At 43.7% G+C, this 20022-nt stretch overlaps 1 protein-coding gene across 7 annotated transcripts in view; it reads right to left on the bottom strand.

The window, feature by feature from the left end:
* snphb (syntaphilin b) overlaps positions 1–20022 on the bottom strand; it is a 41404-nt gene that overhangs the window by 12894 nt on the left and 8488 nt on the right. For 4 of the 7 annotated variants that reach the window (XM_088438276.1, XM_088438297.1, XM_088438307.1 and 1 more), the window contains 2 exons: positions 19341–19452; positions 16644–16751 (listed from right to left, as the gene is read on the bottom strand). In XM_088438276.1, coding sequence (XP_088294402.1) covers positions 16644–16751; positions 19341–19390 — 158 coding nt within the window. In that variant the 5' untranslated portion in view covers positions 19391–19452. The remainder of the gene's footprint in view (positions 1–16643; positions 16752–19340; positions 19453–20022) is intronic. The other 3 variants (XM_088438286.1, XM_088438328.1, XM_088438337.1) reach the window with 1 other exon arrangement.

The following is a 20022-nucleotide window of genomic DNA, read 5'->3' as shown; positions in this document are numbered from 1 at the left end:
CATTTGTGTCATCCAGGGACAGGGAGAACCAAGCATTTTCTACTCCCTGGACTTGATTGCGTCCGGTCCACAATCAGTGACCCATGAACTGTTCAATTCAGCTGAAATGATGTTCACAAAGGACCGTGGCATCCCCCAGAAACAATGGCCTCTCCACATCACCTTGAAGTTTGACATACATGGACCAGCGTCACCTGACTGGGTTAAGAAGTTCTTCCGTCAAGGACCGCAGAGAATCACACTTAGACATGTGATCACGACTGAGAAACGGAAGCTTTTGCAGTGGTTAATGCATCACGACAAGTGGAGGAAGTATTCCTGCGTTCAAAATACCACATATCCCTTTTTAGAACACAAGACATGTACTGGGAAGAGATGAATATACTGGCCACCAACATCCCATTCCCAGGACGCATCAAATGGAAGCCCATCGGCTTTTATTCCAAAAGACTAGACCCAGTGGCATCAGCACTGCCACCATGTGTCCAAGCTGTGTGTGCAGCCGCCATGGCAGTCCAAGCGTTGGCAGAAATAGTCTTGTTCCACTCGCTCACTTTGAAGGTCAGCCATGCAGTCGACATCTTGTTGACACAAACAAAGATGTCATTCCTTTCTCCAGCGAGGCACCTAGGTATAACAGCCACACTGTTATCCCAACCCCACCTGACTGTCGTCCGCTGCAACACGCTCAACCCAGCCACACTGCTACCAACACCGGTAGATGGAGATCCTCATCGATGTGAAGACAGAACTGAGAAATGCTGTAAGCCACGCCCACCCTGATCGACGCTCCACTTTCTGAAGTAGATGTTGTATTTGTTGATGGCTCATCCTCAAAGACACCTGACGGGAAAAATAACACCGGATATGCAGTCGTTACACTAGAAAAGACACTTGCGTCTGGCAAGCTGCCTGGGAACTGGTCAGACCAAGCAGCAGAGATTGTCACCCTAACGGAAGCTTGCAAGCTGTACAAAAGCAAACCAGTCACCATCTGGACAGATAGTCAATACGCCTATTCCACTCTCCACGTCTTCGGTGCTCAATGGGCAAGACGAGGAATACAAACTTCTAGCGGCAAACCCGTTCGACATGCAGAACTGCTGAAAGCCCTACTTAAAGCCATCATGTGGCCAAGCGCCGTCGCTGTGTGTAAATGCAAGGCACACACGAACAACGATGACCCAGTGTCCCAAGGCAACGCCAAGGCTGACGTTGCTGCTAAAACTGCTGCACTCTCTACCTCCACTACCCTGGTCGCCCATGATGACCCCAACAATGAAGGGCAACGAGATCAACATCTCATCACGCTCCATGCCCTGGTCAACATGCAACACCACGCACCACCAACAGAAAAAAAACAATGGACAAACGACGGAGCTGTACAAGATGACCAGGGTCTCTACAATGTTGATGGCAAGCCCTGCCTTCCCCGGAGCCTTTTTCAAGCAGTTGCCAAATCGAGCCATGGGCAGAGCCATGTCTCAACAGGGGGGATGGTAGTGATAATAAAACAATCATTCCACCCCACAAAGAGCTTAATTACCTTCTTAAATTTTTTTTGTAGAAACTGCTTGATTTGTTGCAAACACAATTCGCAGGGGAACACCAGGCCTGCAAGGGGCAAACATCCCCAAGGGACATATCCCTTTAAGATCCTCATGGATCCTCATGGATTTCATTGAATTAAACAGAAGCGACCCCTACAAATATTGTTTGATAATTGTAGACTCGCTTTCAAAATGGGTTGAAATATTCCCAACCAAACATCCAGATGCGCTGATGAACGGATGTCCCGGACGACTGCAAATTATGGTACACAGGGCAAAAGATTTTGTTCTCGGTCATTCCATCAATTGGTGTCGGAAGATTAATGTTGAGAACTGAAACACTGTCTTACAGATTGGGGCTGTTTATTAATGCATCAATAATCATTGACCAGAATCAAAATGAAGAGATTAATCAGTTGCGTGATGGTGTCCTTCAAAATCATATGGCCCTAGATTTATTGACAGCATCACAAGGTGGGGTGCGTGTATTGATACAGGACACTTGCTGCACTTACGTTGCAGATACATAAATCCCGCCAACATGACCAATGCTATGGACATGTTGAAAGCCATAGGAGATGCAATCTTAGCAAACACAGTCAGTGACAAACCATCTTGGCTCCGTTGGTTGTTTTCTGGCTCGTGGTCTCAAATATTGCTAAAAGCAGTGACCCCACTCCTAAGCGTGGTAATAATAGCAGCAGTTGTTTTTTGTTGTTGTGTCCCCTGTTTGAAATTGCTGATGAAGGGCGCCATCGACACTGCCTTAGCCCAGTACACTGAAATTCATTATCACCACACCTCCAGACGATCTAGTGTAGACTCCACAAACTCTCTCCAATCGGACAAGGACAGCTTTTGAAAGTACCGGGTGCTGAGGACCCAGGTACCACCGGTGGGGACATGTGCTAGTAACCTCTGTCCCCCACTCTTTTGGCCTTCACCTGCAATGAACTCTTTTAAGACTCTCACCACCCCAGGGGATGTCCAGGCCACAAGGCTACCGCCTCAAGCGAGGGGTAAAGGGGGAATTTTTCCTTATTAAGAAGGTTTTCGCCCCCTTCTGGCTCCCGACCCTGTTGTAATATGTTCATGATGATTGTTGATAAAGCCTGACGGAAGTCCGGAAGTCAACAATTTGATGTTTTTTACATTGTTTTAAACTCACAACAGGGGGGAAATGTAAGATAAACTGTCTGATTTAATAGTGCAACAGCTTTGCTTCATGTACTCTAACTGCTACTTTTTCAGACACCACAGCGCCTCCTTATCTCATATGTGTGTGTGTGTGTTAAAAACAATGTTAAGGTCAAGGCCTGAATCGCAAGTTATCTGCAAGTTCTGCCATGGTGCACAATACTCATGTTGTGTGACGGTTGGAATGTGAGACCCCACACCTGAGTAACAGTTTTTAATAAAAAGACTGCAGTCCGAAAGTTCAGAGAGAGAGAGAGAGAGAGAGAGAGAGAGAGAGAGAGAGAGAGAGACTTTGCAACGAGGCTGACATGGTCACGCTCTCCTTCGAGCTCTCCCCACTGCAGTGGTAAAACTTAAATCTCTGACTCCTGTGTTATTATTTACACCTCTCCTTGGGTCATTTGTGGGGTATCGAGCCCACATCAAACCCAACAGAGACCCAAATGCAAACCCCTTTTCCTTGCGAAACGAGCGAGCAGCAACATTTCCACATAAGCCAAAGTAAAAAAGAAATGCGCCTTCTTTTAAGATGGAATGGCTGTCGGAGTATATGCAAATAGAGGAACAAGCAGTGAAAATGTGAGGGTTTTACATGAATACAATTGAATAACATCATAAATAAAAAATATTGAAAGGATTTATTTTCCTTTGAGTGCCATGAGAGGTTGTAATGGCCATATTCCATAGTGAGGGTATCCTCGCCAAGCTTAGCCTTCTTCGTATTTCTTGATTATCTCCAGCTTCGTTTCCATATACTGTGGCCCCCAGGTTTACGAGATTAATCCGTTCCACGGTTGGGACTGTAACGCAAATTCGCCGTAAGGCGGGCAATACAAACCATATATACATATTAAAAATTGGTATCAAAATAGTATAGTAACTGCTACTTATATATAATATACATGCATACACAACACTGGTGGGTCTCATCTCCAACGGCGACGAGACCCACTACAGGAAAGAAGTGGAGCTTCTGACCAGATGGTGTAAAGACAACAACCTCCTGCTAAACATCAAGACCAAAGAGATGGTCGTCAGCTTTCAGAGAGGCCGCACCCAACACCCCCCACTGACCATCAATGGTGCTGCAGTGGAGAGGGTGAGCAGCACCAAGTTCCTGGGGGTGCACATCAGCGATGACCTCTCCTGGACCACCAACACTGCATCTCTGGCCAAGAAAGCACAGCGGCGTCCCTACTTCCTGCGCAAACTGAAGCGGGCAAGTGCCACGCCACCCATCATGACCACATTCTATAGAGGAACCATCGAAAGCATCCTCACCAGCTGCATCACCGTGTGGGGCGGGAGCTGCACCGACTACAACAGGAAGGCACTACAACGCATCGTGAGGACAGCTGAGAGGATTATTGGTACTCCGCTCCCCTCCCTGCAAGACCTGTACACCACCCACCTCGGCCGCAAAGCCGTCACGATTGTCACCGATACAAGCCACCCTGCACACAGTCTGTTCAGCCTCCTGCCCTCCGGAAAGAGGTACAGGAGCCTCCGCTCCCGCACCACCCGACTCAGGAACAGCTTCATCCACCAGGCCGTGAGACTGCTGAACTCTCTCTCTCTCTCCACTCCTCTCTCTCACATTCAGCCCCAGCCAGAAGAAACACCTAGCTGGCCCCCCACCTAAACTCAAACTTTACTCATGCACTTGCAAAATTTGCACAGACTTGCTGCTGCCATGTTTATTTATAATTATACTTCTATTGCACTAGCGATTACACTTAGAAGTGTAACAACTACCTCAAATGCACACAACTGGGACAACCACAGCCAGAGTTGTCCTGCTTTGTCTCGTACTGTTGGATTGTCCTGTCATATGCTGCTACTTGTGTCTTGTCTTGGGGTACTCTTGCCATACCTGGTTTTTCGTATTTAGTTTTTAGTTTTCGTTGTTAGTTTAGCAACACTAGGCAAAGTAGATCAAACATACTGCACTTTACATTACTATAGATAAGTATCTAGCTTTTAGGTTTGTCTCGTCTTGCGCACCTGCTCTTTGTAAAATGCAGAGGATAGTGAGAAACGCAATTTCGATTCCTTTGTATGTTAAGCACATGTGAGGAAATTGACAATAAACTTGACTTTGACTTTGATACAATTAGATGACATCATAAGAAAATATATATAAAAGATTTATTTACATTTGACTGATGCTAGTTATTGCCATATTCCCTAATCAGGGTCATCTAGGCTAGGATAATTTACCTTCCTTCGTATTTCTTGATTATCTCCAGCTTCGTTTCAATATAAATCATCATCTTACTTCTCTCTTAAACATCACTAGCAATTTTGGGACTCATGGAAAACCAATTCAAGTTTGAATTAAGCACTAAAATCCATAATAAATACGATATTGAAAGCACTTGCACACGAGATCAAGTCTTTAGGGACCCATCTTTGTGACCCCATGCGCCAACCAATAGCAGACCAGCATCGTCGTGACTCCATCACACTGACCAATAGTAGACCAGTATCTTAAGTCAAGACGCCGGACAATAGCAGACCAGCATTGTAGTGACGCGTTGCAGCGGAGGCAGTTTGACGCCAAAAGAAAATAAGAGCAATTACCTAAAAGCGCCTAAAGAGGTCATGACAGTTGTTGATGTTAATCATAAATCGGGATAAATGCCTTAAAAAGAGGACAAAAAGTATTCCACATCATAAAGTGAAAAAAACATAAGCCAGGGATGCCATAACCTGGGGGTCCACTGTAATCTATCTTCTTACTTCTCTCTTTAAGATGACTAGCAATATTGAGACCCATGGTTGACCAATTCAAGTTTGAATTAAGCACTAAAATGCACTATAAATACGTTTTGGTAAGCATTCACAGGTGAACAAAGCTTTAACGTTCTTTAACGTTAATTTTGAAAACCATGATGCCGACCAATAGTAGACAATTTTTCTTTCTTTCATATTTTTCTTTTATATTTTTCTATTTTTACCACCACCCGTCGGACCTGTGTTCGGTGTTGTTTTTCTTCTTTTTCCTTCATTTTTGAGGACTGTTTCCATTCTTCGATAGCTAGTGATTCGCCGTTTCTCTGAACAGCGCCTAGCTCCGTTCGTCCTCGTGCAGCTCTGCTAGCGTAAGTATTTCGCTCGGCTGTACTAAGGTAAGCATGGCTCCGTGCACCTCCACCTCTTCTGTCACCTGCGACACCTGTGTTATTCTCATGGAGAGGCTTTCTCTCCTAGAGGGCCGTGTCCGTCAGCTAGAGCAGGGTAGTCTGATAATCGTAGATCAGACGGACACATCTGATAATGACAATGCGGGCCGTAGCCCTCCCGCAATGCCGCTAGCGTCGGCTAGTGGGGGTCGTAGCCTACCCGCTAGTCCGGCTAGCATTAGCCCTAAGAAGCCTGCTAGCCGCGGTGAGCCTGTTCGGACGCATAATCGCTTTAGCCCCCTCGCTAGGCAAACTCCTCCTCAGTCTACTGGCTCCCGCACATTAGTTATAGGGGACTCCATCACCCGTAACATCAAGCTTAAAAAGCCAGCCACCGTAATGTGTATTCCTGGGGCCAGAGCACCCGACATTGAAGCTAACCTTAGGGAGCTGACACGCAAGAGGGCTAGACACCAGACTAGTGCAAACAACACTAGCTACTCGGACATAGTGATACACGTCGGCTCCAACGATACTAGAATGAGGCAGTCTGAGATTACAAAGAAGAACATAGCTAGGACTTGTAATCTCGCTAGAAAGATGAGTCGGCATCGAGTTATTGTCTCTGGCCCTCTGCCTGCGAGAGGCAATGATGAGAGGTTTAGCAGATTATTCTCGCTTAACCGGTGGATGGCTGGTTTCTGTAAAGAGCAGGGTTTCCAGTTTGTAGATAATTGGCCCTCTTTCTGGGGCCGGCCCGACCTGCTGAGGACAGATGGCCTTCACCCTAACTGGAAAGGCGCTGTCACTCTTTCTAGAAACATAGATTACTGTTTGAGCCTTCCATGACTTCCCACATTAGAGCATGTCGGGTCGCAGGCGAGTAGCGAGCCTGCTAGAACGGGTGTGGAGTCGTTAAGGCTAGAGTTAACCGGCACTAGGCTGGACTGTTACAACACACATAGCATACTTAGTCTAGGTCACTGCAATCCACACACTGTTTCAATACCTAATGCTGAATGCCCCAATGATAAGATTTCTGCTGAGGTGGTGTTGATTAAGGAAAACAGCCCTGCCTCTTTAATCAGTAAGACTAGTGACAAAGTGCCTAGGCGAAATATTAATATCAATATGCGCGCTGTAGTCGTCGACAATCGAATTCCTACTTTACTAACATCGCGACGAGGTTTTAATTACTCAAAATATAGAGCAAGCCCCAGCCATAAAAATCTTGTTGGTATTAGTACTACCAACACGAGGACTCAGAATAGTCCGGGAAAAATGTCCCAGTTTAAATTCGGCTTCATAAATATTAGGTCACTCGCTTCAAAAGCCCTTCTTGTAAATGATCTTATTACAGATCAAAATCTTAACGTGCTTGGTCTCTGCGAAACCTGGCTAAAACCAAATGAATTCTTACCATTAAATGAGGCCTCACCCGCAAACTTTGTGGGCTCACATGTTGCCCGTCCTTGTAAAAAAGGGGGGGGTGTCGCCCTGATTTCGGAATCTGATCTTAGGCTTAGCACGAGCTCGAGTCACACTTTCAAGACATTTGAGGCTCTCGTTATGCGATCGAGCTCCTCACCACCATTTTATGTGGTAGTTATTTACCGTCCTCCTGGCCCATACTCTGGATTCTTAGATGAATTCCCTGAACTTATGGCTGACTTAATAACTCACACAGATAATATATTAATTATGGGTGACTTCAATATTCATATGAACTCCCCATCAGAGCCACTTACTGTAGCTTTTCAAGCAATAATCGATGCATTTGGTTTTACACAAATAATAAAAGCAGCAACACACCGGAATGGTAATATCTTAGACTTAGTGCTAACCCGTGGCCTAACTGCCTCAAACGTCATAATTCTGCCACATACTAACGTTATGTCTGATCATTATCTTATAACATTTGAAGTCCTAGCTCAGTGTGGTCTTGTTGTCCACAACCAAGGCTTTAAGAGCCGTGATATTAATTCTTCAACGACTGCTGCACTTTCTGAATTACTGCCTTCCGCAACAGCTGCCTTTCCGTCCTTCACTGGCTCAGTCGATAAGCTCGCGAATGATTTTAATTCGGTTCTTCTAAATTCCCTAAACTCTATTGCGCCGCTGAAACTTAAAACTCGTCCGAAGCGGCGCACTCCGTGGTTTACGGAGGAAACGCGTACGTGTAAACTGTTAAGTAGACAACTTGAGCGTAAATGGCGAACAACTAAACTTGAGGTTTTCCGTCAGGCCTGGTGCGATAGCTTGCTGAAATATAAAGAGGCTCTTAGGCTAGCAAAAACTAATCACTTTTCCAAAATGATTAGTCTTAATAAAAACAACCCAAAGTATTTATTTGAGACGGTAGCGCAGCTAACACAGCAGCAGCAGGTTAATCAAAATTCCCTCCATTCAGCACACGATTTCATGCAATCCTTTACTCAGCGGATTCAGCTAATAAGGGAAGAAATAAAAAAGGCAGCGCCGCTCACCACCTCAACTGTGATTGTTGATGCTAGTTCGGACAATCAGGTTCATGAAAGTCTGGCTACCCTGTCCCAGTTTGATTTAGTATCCCTGGAGTGTCTTACACAACTGGTTAATGCAGCAAAGCCGACGTCCTGCATGCTCGACCCGCTTCCAGGCAAACTCGTCAAAGAGTTGTTCCCGATCTTGGGGTCGTCTGTCTTGAATATTATCAACCTGTCACTCTCCTCTGGCATTGTACCTGAAGCTTTTAAGACGGCCGTCATTCAACCATTACTTAAGAAACCACACCTAGATCCTGAAGATCTCGCTAACTATAGGCCAGTGTCACACCTTCCGTTTATCGCCAAAATTCTCGAGAAAGTTGTAACACAACAGCTTAGTGATTTTATGATAGACAACAATAGATTTGAACTCCTTCAGTCAGGTTTTAGGGCCAACCACTCAACTGAGACAGCCCTAGTAAAAGTGACGAATGATCTTCTCTTAGCCTCGGATTCCAACATCTCATCAATATTATTACTGCTTGATCTTAGTGCCGCATTTGACACTATTGATCATCATATTCTTATAGAACGTCTTAGATCATGTGTTGGTATCTCGGGATCAGCACTTTCTTGGTTCAGATCTTACATCCTGGGAAGGACGCATAGTGTCTCTTATGGCGACGCAATCTCTGAGTCTTTCTCCGTCTCATGTGGTGTCCCGCAGGGGTCAGTACTTGGCCCCTTACTGTTCAACATCTACATGATTCCTCTCGGCGATATTATACGTAAACATGCTATTAGTTTTCATTGCTATGCTGATGATACCCAACTCTATATGCCCTTAGAAATAACGGATCCGTGCAAGTGCAGTAAACTGGAGGCTTGCCTCGCCGAGATTAAACAATGGATGTCTTCCAATTTTCTGCTTCTCAACCCTAATAAAACTGAGATGTTATTTATTGGCCCTGCTCATCATCAGCACCTGCTTAAGAATACCACGCTGAACCTAGAAAACTGTATTATTTCCCAAAGTAGTTCTGCAAAAAATCTCGGCGTGATATTTGACTCAACTCTCTCCTTTCGAACACATATTAATAACATGACAAGAACGGCGTTTTTTCACCTCCGCAATATAGCTAAAATTCGCCCTATTCTTTCTCTTAGCGATGCAGAAACATTAATTCATGCATTTGTTACGTCGCGCCTAGACTATTGCAACATTTTGTTTTCTGGCCTTCCCATGTCTCACATTAAAAGCCTGCAGTGTGTACAGAATGCAGCGGCGAGACTATTGACAAGGACGAGAAAGTTTGATCATATTACTCCGATTCTAGCTGACCTGCATTGGCTTCCAATACACGTGAGATGTGATTTTAAGGTGTTGTTAATTACTTATAAAATTTTACACGGTTTAGCTCCTTCCTATCTCGTCGACTTAGTATCACCTTATGTTCCGTCCCGACAACTTCGATCACAAAATGCCGGTTTGCTATCGACCCCACGGGCTAAAAATAAGTCTGCGGGATCAAGGGCATTTTCCATTCGCGCGCCAGTACTATGGAATGCCCTACCTATGGAAGTTCGCGCAGCCACCTCGGTAGAAATCTTTAAATCCCGACTAAAAACACATCTATACTCAAAAGCATTTAGTTAAATTAGCCTGTCTGCAGCCTTCTTCTTTTTTCCTGCCCCCCTCTTCCGGCCGGGAGAGGGGGCTAGCTAGATGGTGAGGGTTGACTTGACCGCCTCCATTGGGTCCTGCGCTGGTCGACCATCACGGGTTAGGAGTCTAGCCGTCTGCGGTCCACCTGGCTGGAATGCGGGATGGTTCCTGCCCAATGGCTTTGCCTGCTGTCAAGACATCACTGCACTATATAGCACAATATGTTTTCTGTAATTTATATTGTTTCTGTGTTCGGTACATGCAGCATCCACTTCAACCTGTGGGCCTGGAAGGGGGCTCCTCCCACCTGTGGTCCCTTCTGGAGGTTTCTGATTTTCCCCAAATTGGGGTTTTTGAGTTTTTCCTTCCCCTTCTGGGAGCTTTGACAGGGGATGCTGTTGTGTACCTTACATTGAAAAGATGTCTCTGTATGACCTCTTTTCATTCTGTGAAGCCCTTTGAGACTTCGGTGATTTAGGGCTATATAAATAAAATTTGATTGATTGATTGATTGATAGACCAGCATCTTAGTGCATCTGTGACGCTGACCATTAGCAGACGAGTATCTTATGGAGTTGTGACACCGACCATCAGCAGACCAGCATTTTAGTGATGCAATCGTGAAGCATGTATGAGTGCGGAGCGACTCGGTCAAGCAAGCACACTGATCGCCGTGTTTGAGGAGGAGTTTTTGTCGTAACGTGAAAAAAATGGCGTAAAGAGGGGACAAATATACGCCGCGGTCAACATCATAAGGTGAAAAAACGCAAGCCAGGGACATCGTAAACCGGTGGTCCACTGTATTAGCTAGCATATTATCTTTCGTCACAAGTTGTTGGATCAACAAACAAACTCAGTTTGGGCATAGAATCAGAAATGACAACATTCTTACAAAGAAAGTACAACTTACAGATACTCGTGGGACAGATTTGACTGTCTTTCCTCACTACAAAATGTAATATCAAAAGCGGCCAGGGGAGGCGTCAAAAACAGATCAAGCCAAACAAAGCACAAAGGACCGAACTGTTTAACTAAATCAGTTCCAAAGCATCATTATTTCAGGTGAGGACCATGCGGCCTGCTACCAGTTGATCCATGGACCAATATCGGGCCGCAGACCAGCGGTTAGGGACTTTTGCTCTTGATAGCTACAAAAGATGTAATGAGCAGATTTCGTGATAACTCATGGGCCAGATTTCATAGAGAACAGAACAATGTGTGTCACCGACAGCTACCCCGTCTCACTACAAAATGTAATAATATCGAAAGGGGCCAGAGGCTGCGCCAAAAAACAAAGCTAGGCCAAAGCACAAATGAATGAACTGTTAAAGGAAATCAGTTCCAAAATATTATTTCGAGTGGGGACTGGTACCAGGTTGCGGACCGGTGGTTGGGGACCTCTGATCTAGACTATCCAAAATAGCACACAATGACTTATCCTGCTTACTTGGTATGGGCACAAATCGAAAAGTCGATTCATGCTAATATTCAAAGCCATTGACAATAGCTCTCAATTGTTGGAGGAAGCCAAAATAGCTGATAAAATTAAACCCATGCCGGTAAGGGGAGAACATGCAAACGATGCATAAGATGGCAGCAGGTCCAAAGGTCAAAAGTGCGAGGCGGTTTGGCATTGCAATCGAGCATGCAGAGAGAAGCGATGCCTTTGCTTAACGAGCATGAGCAACTGTTTTGTCAATCAGTAATCACCAGAAAAGACTCCAGGCCTGGAGTTCCACACCTATGGATTAGAGCACAGGTGGCAAACTCCAGTCCTGGAGGGCGGGTATCCTGCATGTTTTCCAGATTTTTCTTCTCAACACACCTGATTCAAACAATTAGCTTCTTAGCTATTTCTGTAGGACCTTGAAATACTGTAGATTTAATCAGTTTGATCAGGTGTGTTGAAGAGAAAAAAAAACAGAAACATGCAGGATACCAGCCTTCCAAGACTGGAGTTCGCCACCAGTGATTAAATCCAGTCCTGGAGGGTCAGCATCCTGCATGTTTTCCAGATTTCTCTCCTCAACACACCTGATTAAAATGATTAGCTTATTAGCAAGCTCTGCAGGATCTTAAAAATCATTTAATCAGTTAAATCAAGAGTGTTGAAGAGGGAAAAGCGGCCCTCCAGGACAGCAGTTCAACACCTGTGCTCTAATCCAGTGGTCCCCAACCCCTGGTCCACGGGCCGGTACCGGTCCGTGGATCAACTGGTACCGAGCCATGTGGGCTGCACACGAAATAATAATGTTTTGGAGATGATTTCGTTTAATGGTACGCGTGCACCGAACGCGAACGAGGCGAACAAGCGGAGCGTTTTGTATTGTAGTCAATGGAGTTCGCGTGACTGGGCGCGAATGCACGTCGGGCGACGCGATGGACGCAAATGGAGCGACGCAAATGGCCGCGCCCGGTCACGAGAAGCGCCTTTGGAGTGAAGTTATTTTTTATTTACTTTTTCCGCGTTTCAAGTCGCCACAGCCAATCAACTTCGGGAACATTCAACGGCTCACGCAGGGGGCCGGAATGAATCATGGCGGCCACTTTGTGGTCACCGGGAGCGATCCAACACGGCCAGGTGAGCTTTCAATACGAAACAGAGCCATGCAAGAGCCCTCGCCTGGCTTGTCGAAAGGCGGAAGTGAGAACTTGGGACAACTGGTATGTGCAGCTTTTGCTTCACTTAACAGCTGTTGAACCGTAGTTACTGTGCTAAGCTAACGATAACGCAGAATTGTCAGCACAATATTTAGCCCAGTCTCGGCCACTCGATTGCGACATTGAAACTTTTATTTTTTGGCAGACGAGTATTGCCGCAAAGAATAAAGGTGCTGTGGGTGAAAATATTGGCTCTGTCACATCCCAGAAAAATGAAAGTTCTCAGCAATGCTCTTTTTTCCGGATCAACCGTGAAGTGCACAGCAAGCTCGTTCCCCTCCCCTCTCCTCTCGCGATTAAAAAGAAAGTGGACAAAAAGTCCATACCATACCCCGTCCATACGTTTGTGATGTGGTTTTTAATGCAGCTACCCCCCGACCCAAGCCCCCCCCCCCCCCCCCCCCCCCCCCACCCCACCCCCGCGGTCCGCAATATAAATCAATATAAATCTGAGGTGTAGTGACAAGGATGATGCGGTGTTTTAGATCAGATTTAGAGCAATTTGTTGCTACGCCAGCTCATTAGACTTTTTACACGGAGGATAGAAAAGATTTTCAATTCCAAAAAAGGAATGACATGCTATCGGTTAGGCATGTGCCGATATTATATTCTGATTGTGTAAAAATATCACGCTAACACCGTATTAAAATGAAAGCGAATATTATGTTCCCATTGAACGCAATCCATTATTTTCCATTATATTAAGCGACAACACTCTGCAAGCACTAGTGTTACCGTATTACTAGTCTGATTACTGTATTGTCAAAATGCGCCGCCTTTCCATTCAAGTCCACTGAGGCGCACTAGACTCAATGTTATCACCCATAACCATTTAAATTATACAAAAAGCAAGGTTGTTTGGCTATCATGAATGAATGTTTTGCTTTTTCGTAAGTCGTGTTTTGAGAGCTGCCTTATAAGATCTAAAATCGTGTCATCAATTGACTGAGCAATACAGTATCACCGAATTGTACTTCCATGAATTCCACTGTCAGGCACACTCAATTTAAAAAAGTCCTCATAAAAAATGATGATATATTTTCAAAATAACACGAATGTTTTTACCCTTAACCACCGGCGTCCCCAGACATATTTTACTGGGGCAAGTACCCCAGTATAGATCTGCTGTGCCCCGGTAAAAATTTCATCAATTAAAAAAAAAAAAATCATTTTAGAACACATATTCTGCTTATTTACTGTGTTAATGTGTCATGACGCTCCACAGAAGCAACGCACACGTGGCTAATGAACATGTTAATTTATTCATGTGCAAGACGTCAGCTTTATCATCAGTACTTCTTTGTCAGGGAGAGAAAAAGAGCGTGCGAGAAACAGCCCCCTCTCAGTCGCAGGTGAAATTGCCAAGTATGAAATTATATGTGCAATTAATGAGCAATGAATGATAAATTTTGCACAAAGAATAAGATTTTGCAAGCTCACAATCTCTAACTGCTCACAATAGCCCACTCTCCCTGCTCAACATCTAGATGTGCTTCCTGCATGCTCTGCTTGGCACCGCGTTAAGAAAGCTCCAGCCAATCAAAGCTAGCAAAAGTACATCGATTGACTGTTTGCTCTCCAATTAGATTGCTTTTTACGTTCGCCCAGAAGTAGCAAACTAGTTCGCCTCACACGGACTTCGGCGAGAGAAGGTGTATTTATTTGGACACAATTTGTGCACCAGTAAAAATTAATCGATGAAAAAAAACTAATCTAATTGTCAGTGTGTGATCGAGCAAGAGGGAGAGCGACAGAGATAGAGATTAAGGGAAACGGGCAGATAAAATCAGTAAGTTGAGTCTTAAACATTTTTTAAATCATATTATTTTGGTTTTAATTTAGCTCAAACTGTAACTTCGAGATAGAAATCAGAAAGATTTTTGGCCATGGCAGGATAAAGAAGCTGGGTGATAGAGGTTCATGAAGTTCTATCTAGCTAGGCAACATATGTCTATCTTAAGTTCATGCTAATTTAGCTATTTTATTCCTTGTATCAAGAAAACCATGTTAATTTGCTGTACAGTAGTAGGAGGAGATTTTAAGTTTGTTTGTCTTTGACTAAAATTATCCTATTTTGTCACATTAGTTACACTGAAAATATACAGTATATGGTTTGTCGCCAGAAAATATAGAAACAAATCTGTAATTATCACCAGAAACATGGCTAAAAATGTCAGGTTTTGATGCAGAGTGGTTTGCACGTCCACCTCAGAGTCTCAGAGTTCAAAACCAGCTGGCTCAGGCTTCCATGGGATTTGCATGTTCTCTTTGCATGTTCTCCTCGAGCCCGCGTGGGTTCTCTCCGGGCACTTCCTGCCACACTCCAAAAACATGCTTGGAAGGTGTATTGTACACTCTAAATTGTCCCTAGATGTAATTGGGTGGGTGAGGGGTTGTTTGTCTCTCTGTTCCTTGCAATTGGCTGGCAACCAGTCCAGTGGGTCCCCTGCCTACTGCCCGTCAACAGCTGGGATAAGCACCAGCAAGCCACTAGCCCATGACCCTTGTAAGTATAAGCGGCTATAGATAATGGATGGATAGATGGAAGTGCTGAATGTTTTTTTCGCACACTTTGTAAGCGCTCACGATTTTTTGTGCCCAGTTGTGCCCTACTACAGTAATAGGTATTGTGACACCCCTGCCCGTAACCATACAAATTACATGAGAGCAAATTCGATTGACTAGGATGAGCATAAACATGTGTTTTGGACCCAAAATGACCACTTTTGTTCGCTTTTTCGCAAGTAGAAATTTGAGAGCTGTTTTGTATGATCTAATAACACAACTGATTTCAATTGATCAAGTTTTATTCAATCTTCTCATAGAAGTGATCGAAATTCAGCTTTCTTGGTTTGGACAAGCAAATGTGTCATGTATCCAAATGGGATGCTTGATTTGATGTTTTTGAAACACTTGGAATGATTTTGACATAAAACACGGTTCATAATAAGACAAAAATTATGAGAGCAGATTGATAAAACAAAAAAAAAATCACGAAAGAAAAGCATTTCAAAACTTGATACACGATATATTGAAAACTGAACGTCGTATTGTCATATGCGTATTGCGTCACTTCGTATTGTAATACATCAATATTAGCGGCCAGCACTACAACTCTGCAAGAAGCCAATTATATTCTGCTTCGTTGATTTGTTTGACTAACCCCATCACTCAACTTGGGCTGACTTTTAAGGGTCACAACATTGCCAAATACAAATATATGTTCACTTTCAACCCCTCAAAATGTTCAGTGACATCAGTCCTATACATGAATTTATTTATTTTTTTGGGGGGAAGAGGGAACAACCCTCTTTATGTACAATTTTTTTTAATGTGATTATTATTATTATTATTATTATTATTATTATTAACTATGCTGCATATTTATGTATTTATGAAATTGAAATAGGAATATTTATTATGTTATAATTCAAGTATTATGACTTTTGAAGACGTTTGAAAAAAGTTCCATTGTGTCCCGTTTATGAGTTGTTGTTGAAAGTATTCATGCAAAAATGCATCTTAAAACATGGGTTTTTCAATATGTCCAAAATGGACAATATTTCCTATTTTGAATTGCAGTAAATGAGCCCAAAATGAGCTAAATTTGACACCTATGGGGTGTCGCTCTACACCACCCATTTGCAAGCATTTGGAAGGGACAGCATATTGAAAGTTGACTGCTTTGATAATCTATGCATCCAAGTGGTTTTTTTTAATTCTTTTCCGTTGATATTACACTTCAAACAGATCAAAAAGCTTGTGTTGAATCAAAATTTCTCTCAGGGGTAAGAAAAAAATAAAGAAGTAAAAAGCGGCTCATTTCTGGCAATAAACTGTCTTAGCGGTTACAATGACTTTGTAATGCTGCGGCAAAGCACGAAAATGGTTATCAGCCAATGCCTGCTTTGGCTAGAGCACATGTGTGTGCAAGCTACGGCACATGCGCTCTCAGAGGCTAACTGAAGTGTTTTCTCACACAGGGGGCGCCGGCACCGGAACGGCAAGCGTCGCTGTGGCGACAGGCCCAGGGGCTGCTATTTGCTGCGAGCGCCGTTTGGGCTGCAGCGCCTTCAGAGGGTTGAACCTGAGAGAGAAGAAACGGAAAGCAAAGCCTGGGGTTGAGCCGTCTGGAGATGCCTGTTGCCCTGGCGACGCCGCCCGCATCCTTGGAACGGCTACTTGTGTGCACCCCCAGCTTCTTATCAAAATGGACAAATGCTGAAAATGCATGAACTGTGGCCAACTCCAGTCAGATCAAGCAAGAAAATGTTTTAGCAATGTCCGTTTGAAAAAAAATGACATTTTTTTTAAAAATAAAAGGATAGGTTGTTTCTTTAATTCAATATAAATGATTGGCAGATTATATAGTTTAAATATTTTAAAAACTTGTTTCAGTCCTAATTTTATTTAAATTTTTCATTCCAATTTTTATTATACATTATAAATAATTATTTAGTTAATACATGTCTTGTGTTTTTTTTTAAATAGGATAGTTGTATTTAAATTCAATATAAATATTTGACGAATTATTTACTGAATATATATTTTAAACAATTGTTTCAGTACTACTTTTAGTTAAATATTTCATTCCAATTTTGATTATAAATAATAATTAGTAGTTTAGGTCACAAATTTCATTACTATTTTATATTAGACTACTCTTTAATTTCAATTTTTATTATAAAGGTATTCAAATCAATAAAACAACAAAGGTGCTCAAATTTATGCACCTACTTATGTTTAAGTAATTATGGCACACTTTCTGTAAATCCTATGCACTTCATTTCGCTTCTCAAATATCACAGTGTTAATCTGCAATATGATATATCTTACTGAAATTGATGAGCCGAAACACCAATGATTTATAAAAGAAATGGTCAGGGGTGCCCAAACTGCTCACATAAATTAAAGGAACACATTTTTTATTGGGCCTGGCATGAATTGAATTAAACCTGTCTGGTAATTTTCTGTTTGGTTCAGCAGCTGTGGGCCTGGTTAATCAATTTCAGCTGTATTTGTGTTCATGGCATCAACAACAGGTGCAGTTCAGTGGCAACAATTAGAAAACCCTCAAAACAGGACTGATTTTACATGTGGAGGTCATTTCAAGTTTCTCCCTCTTGATGTTTTTTTGCTGGTTTTCCACTCGTGCTTACTTTGGCTTGCGTAATTATCTCTACCGGCAGTATGAGGCGATTTTCCCCAAATTTGGGTTTTTTTAGTTTTTCCTTCCCCTTCTGGGAGCTTTGACAGGGGATGCTGTTGTGTACCCTATACTGAAAAGATGTCTCTGTACGACCTCTTTTCGTTCTGTGAAGCCCTTTGAGACCGGTGATTTAGGGCAATATAAATAAAATTTGATTGATTGATTGATTCCTTAACCCTACAGAAGTTGCACAGGATGTCCAACTTCTCCAGGATGGCACATCCACACGTGCTGCAGCAAGAAGGTTTAATGTGTCTCCCAGCACAATCTCCAGAACATGGAGGAGATTTCAGGAGACTGGTGGTTATTTTCAGAGAGCTGGACAGGGCCATAGGAGGTCCTCAACCCCTCAGCAGGACCGATACCTGCTCCTTTGTGCAAGACAGAACAAGCTGAGCACTGCTTGTGCTCTAGCGAATGACCTTCAGAGGGCCACTGGTGTGAATGTCTCAACCCAAACAATCAGGAACAGACTTCATGAAGGTGGCCTGAGGGCCTGACGTCCTGTAGTGTACCCTGTGCTCACGACCCAGCACCGTGGAGCTGGACTGGCATTTGCTCTAGACCACCAGAATTGGCAAGTCCACCACTGGCGCACTGTACTTTTCACAGACGAGAGCAGGTTCACCCTGAGTACCTGTGATAAAGGTGAAAGAGTCTGGAAAAGACAAGGAGAAGGTTATGCTGCCTGTAACGTCGTTCAACATGACAGGTTTGGTGGTGGGTCAGTGATGGTCTGGGGAGGCATATCCATGGAGGGACGCACAGACGTCTACTGCCTAGGAAATGGTGCTCTGACTGCCATAAGCTATCGAGATGAAATCCTTGGACCCATTGTCAGACCCTACGCTAGTGCAGTAGGACCTGGTTTCTTGCTAATGCAAGACAATGCCTGGCCTCTTTTGGCAAGAGTATGCAGGCAGTACCTGGCGAATGAAGGAGTTGAAACAATTGAATGGCCTTCAAGATCCCCTGACTTAAACCCAATAGAACATCGTTGGGACATTATTTTTCGATCCATTAGGCGCTGCCAGGTTGTTCCTCAGACTGTAAAACAGCTCAGGGATGCCCTCACACAGATCTGGGAGCAAATGCCTCACAACACCATCCGTCGTCTCATTGGGAGCATGCCGTTGTCAAGCATGTATACAAGCTTGTGGTTCCCACACAAGATACTGACAAGTATTTTGAGTTGCAGAAATTAAGTTTTAGAAAAAATGGACAAGCCTGCCACATCTTCATTTCACTCTGATTTTATGGTGTTCGTGAATCATTGAAATAACCTTGATGGATTTGCCTTTGCAACAATAAATTTGACATTTGACACACGGAATGTAGAATGGTCGCTGTGCTCTTTCCATTCCAAATTTTTTTTGGACCACATGGCGTTAGGAAGGAAAACATCATCACACTTGTAAGGACTGCGTATCATGTCGAAGCGCACGGAGGAGTTTGGCGCCCACCTACCGGCGAGAGCCTGACACGGATCTGCGACCGGCTGGGGCGGGGAACGACATGGGGACAGGCTCTGCCTTCGGCTCTTCTGGCCGTTCTTCATCAGCTTGCCGACCTCGGTGTGCTTGATTAAAAAAAAAAAAAAGAGAGAGAGAGAAATTGCAGCAATTCTTGCAAAATATGCAATACATATATCCATCCATCCATCAATTTTCTAGAGCCGCTTAATTTTCTAGACACCCTGAACTGGTTGCCAGCCAATCGCAGGGCACACAGATGAACAACCATTCACGCACCTATCACTCCTATGGACAATTTAGTATGTCCAATTCACCTGCCATGCATGTTTTTGGAGTGTGGGAGGAAGCCGGAGCGCCCGGAGAGAACCCACGCGGGCTCGGGGAGAACATGCAAACTCTACAAGGCCGTATATATACATACACACACACACACACACACATATATATATATATATATATATATATATATATATATATACAGTCGGCCCCCGGGAACAATTCGCCTTACGAGCGTGGATCAGGGAGATTTTTGTCCTCCGCTAACGAACAAACCTCTCGCCTTACGAGCAATTCGACATGCCGGCCATTGAGTATGTAGAAATGTTCTCGTTTAATTGCATCAATAAAATCAACAGTAGCGACATCATCAATCATCAGTAGATACTTGTGGAAGT

The sequence above is a fragment of the Hippichthys cyanospilos genome, chromosome 2 (genome assembly GCF_059441005.1).
Source record: "Hippichthys cyanospilos isolate Australia breed blue-spotted pipefish chromosome 2, RoL_Hcya_1.0, whole genome shotgun sequence".
Classification (NCBI taxonomy): domain Eukaryota; kingdom Metazoa; phylum Chordata; class Actinopteri; order Syngnathiformes; family Syngnathidae; genus Hippichthys; species Hippichthys cyanospilos.
Note: the sequence above shows the minus strand (reverse complement) of the source record. Positions and strands in the feature narration are given on the sequence as shown.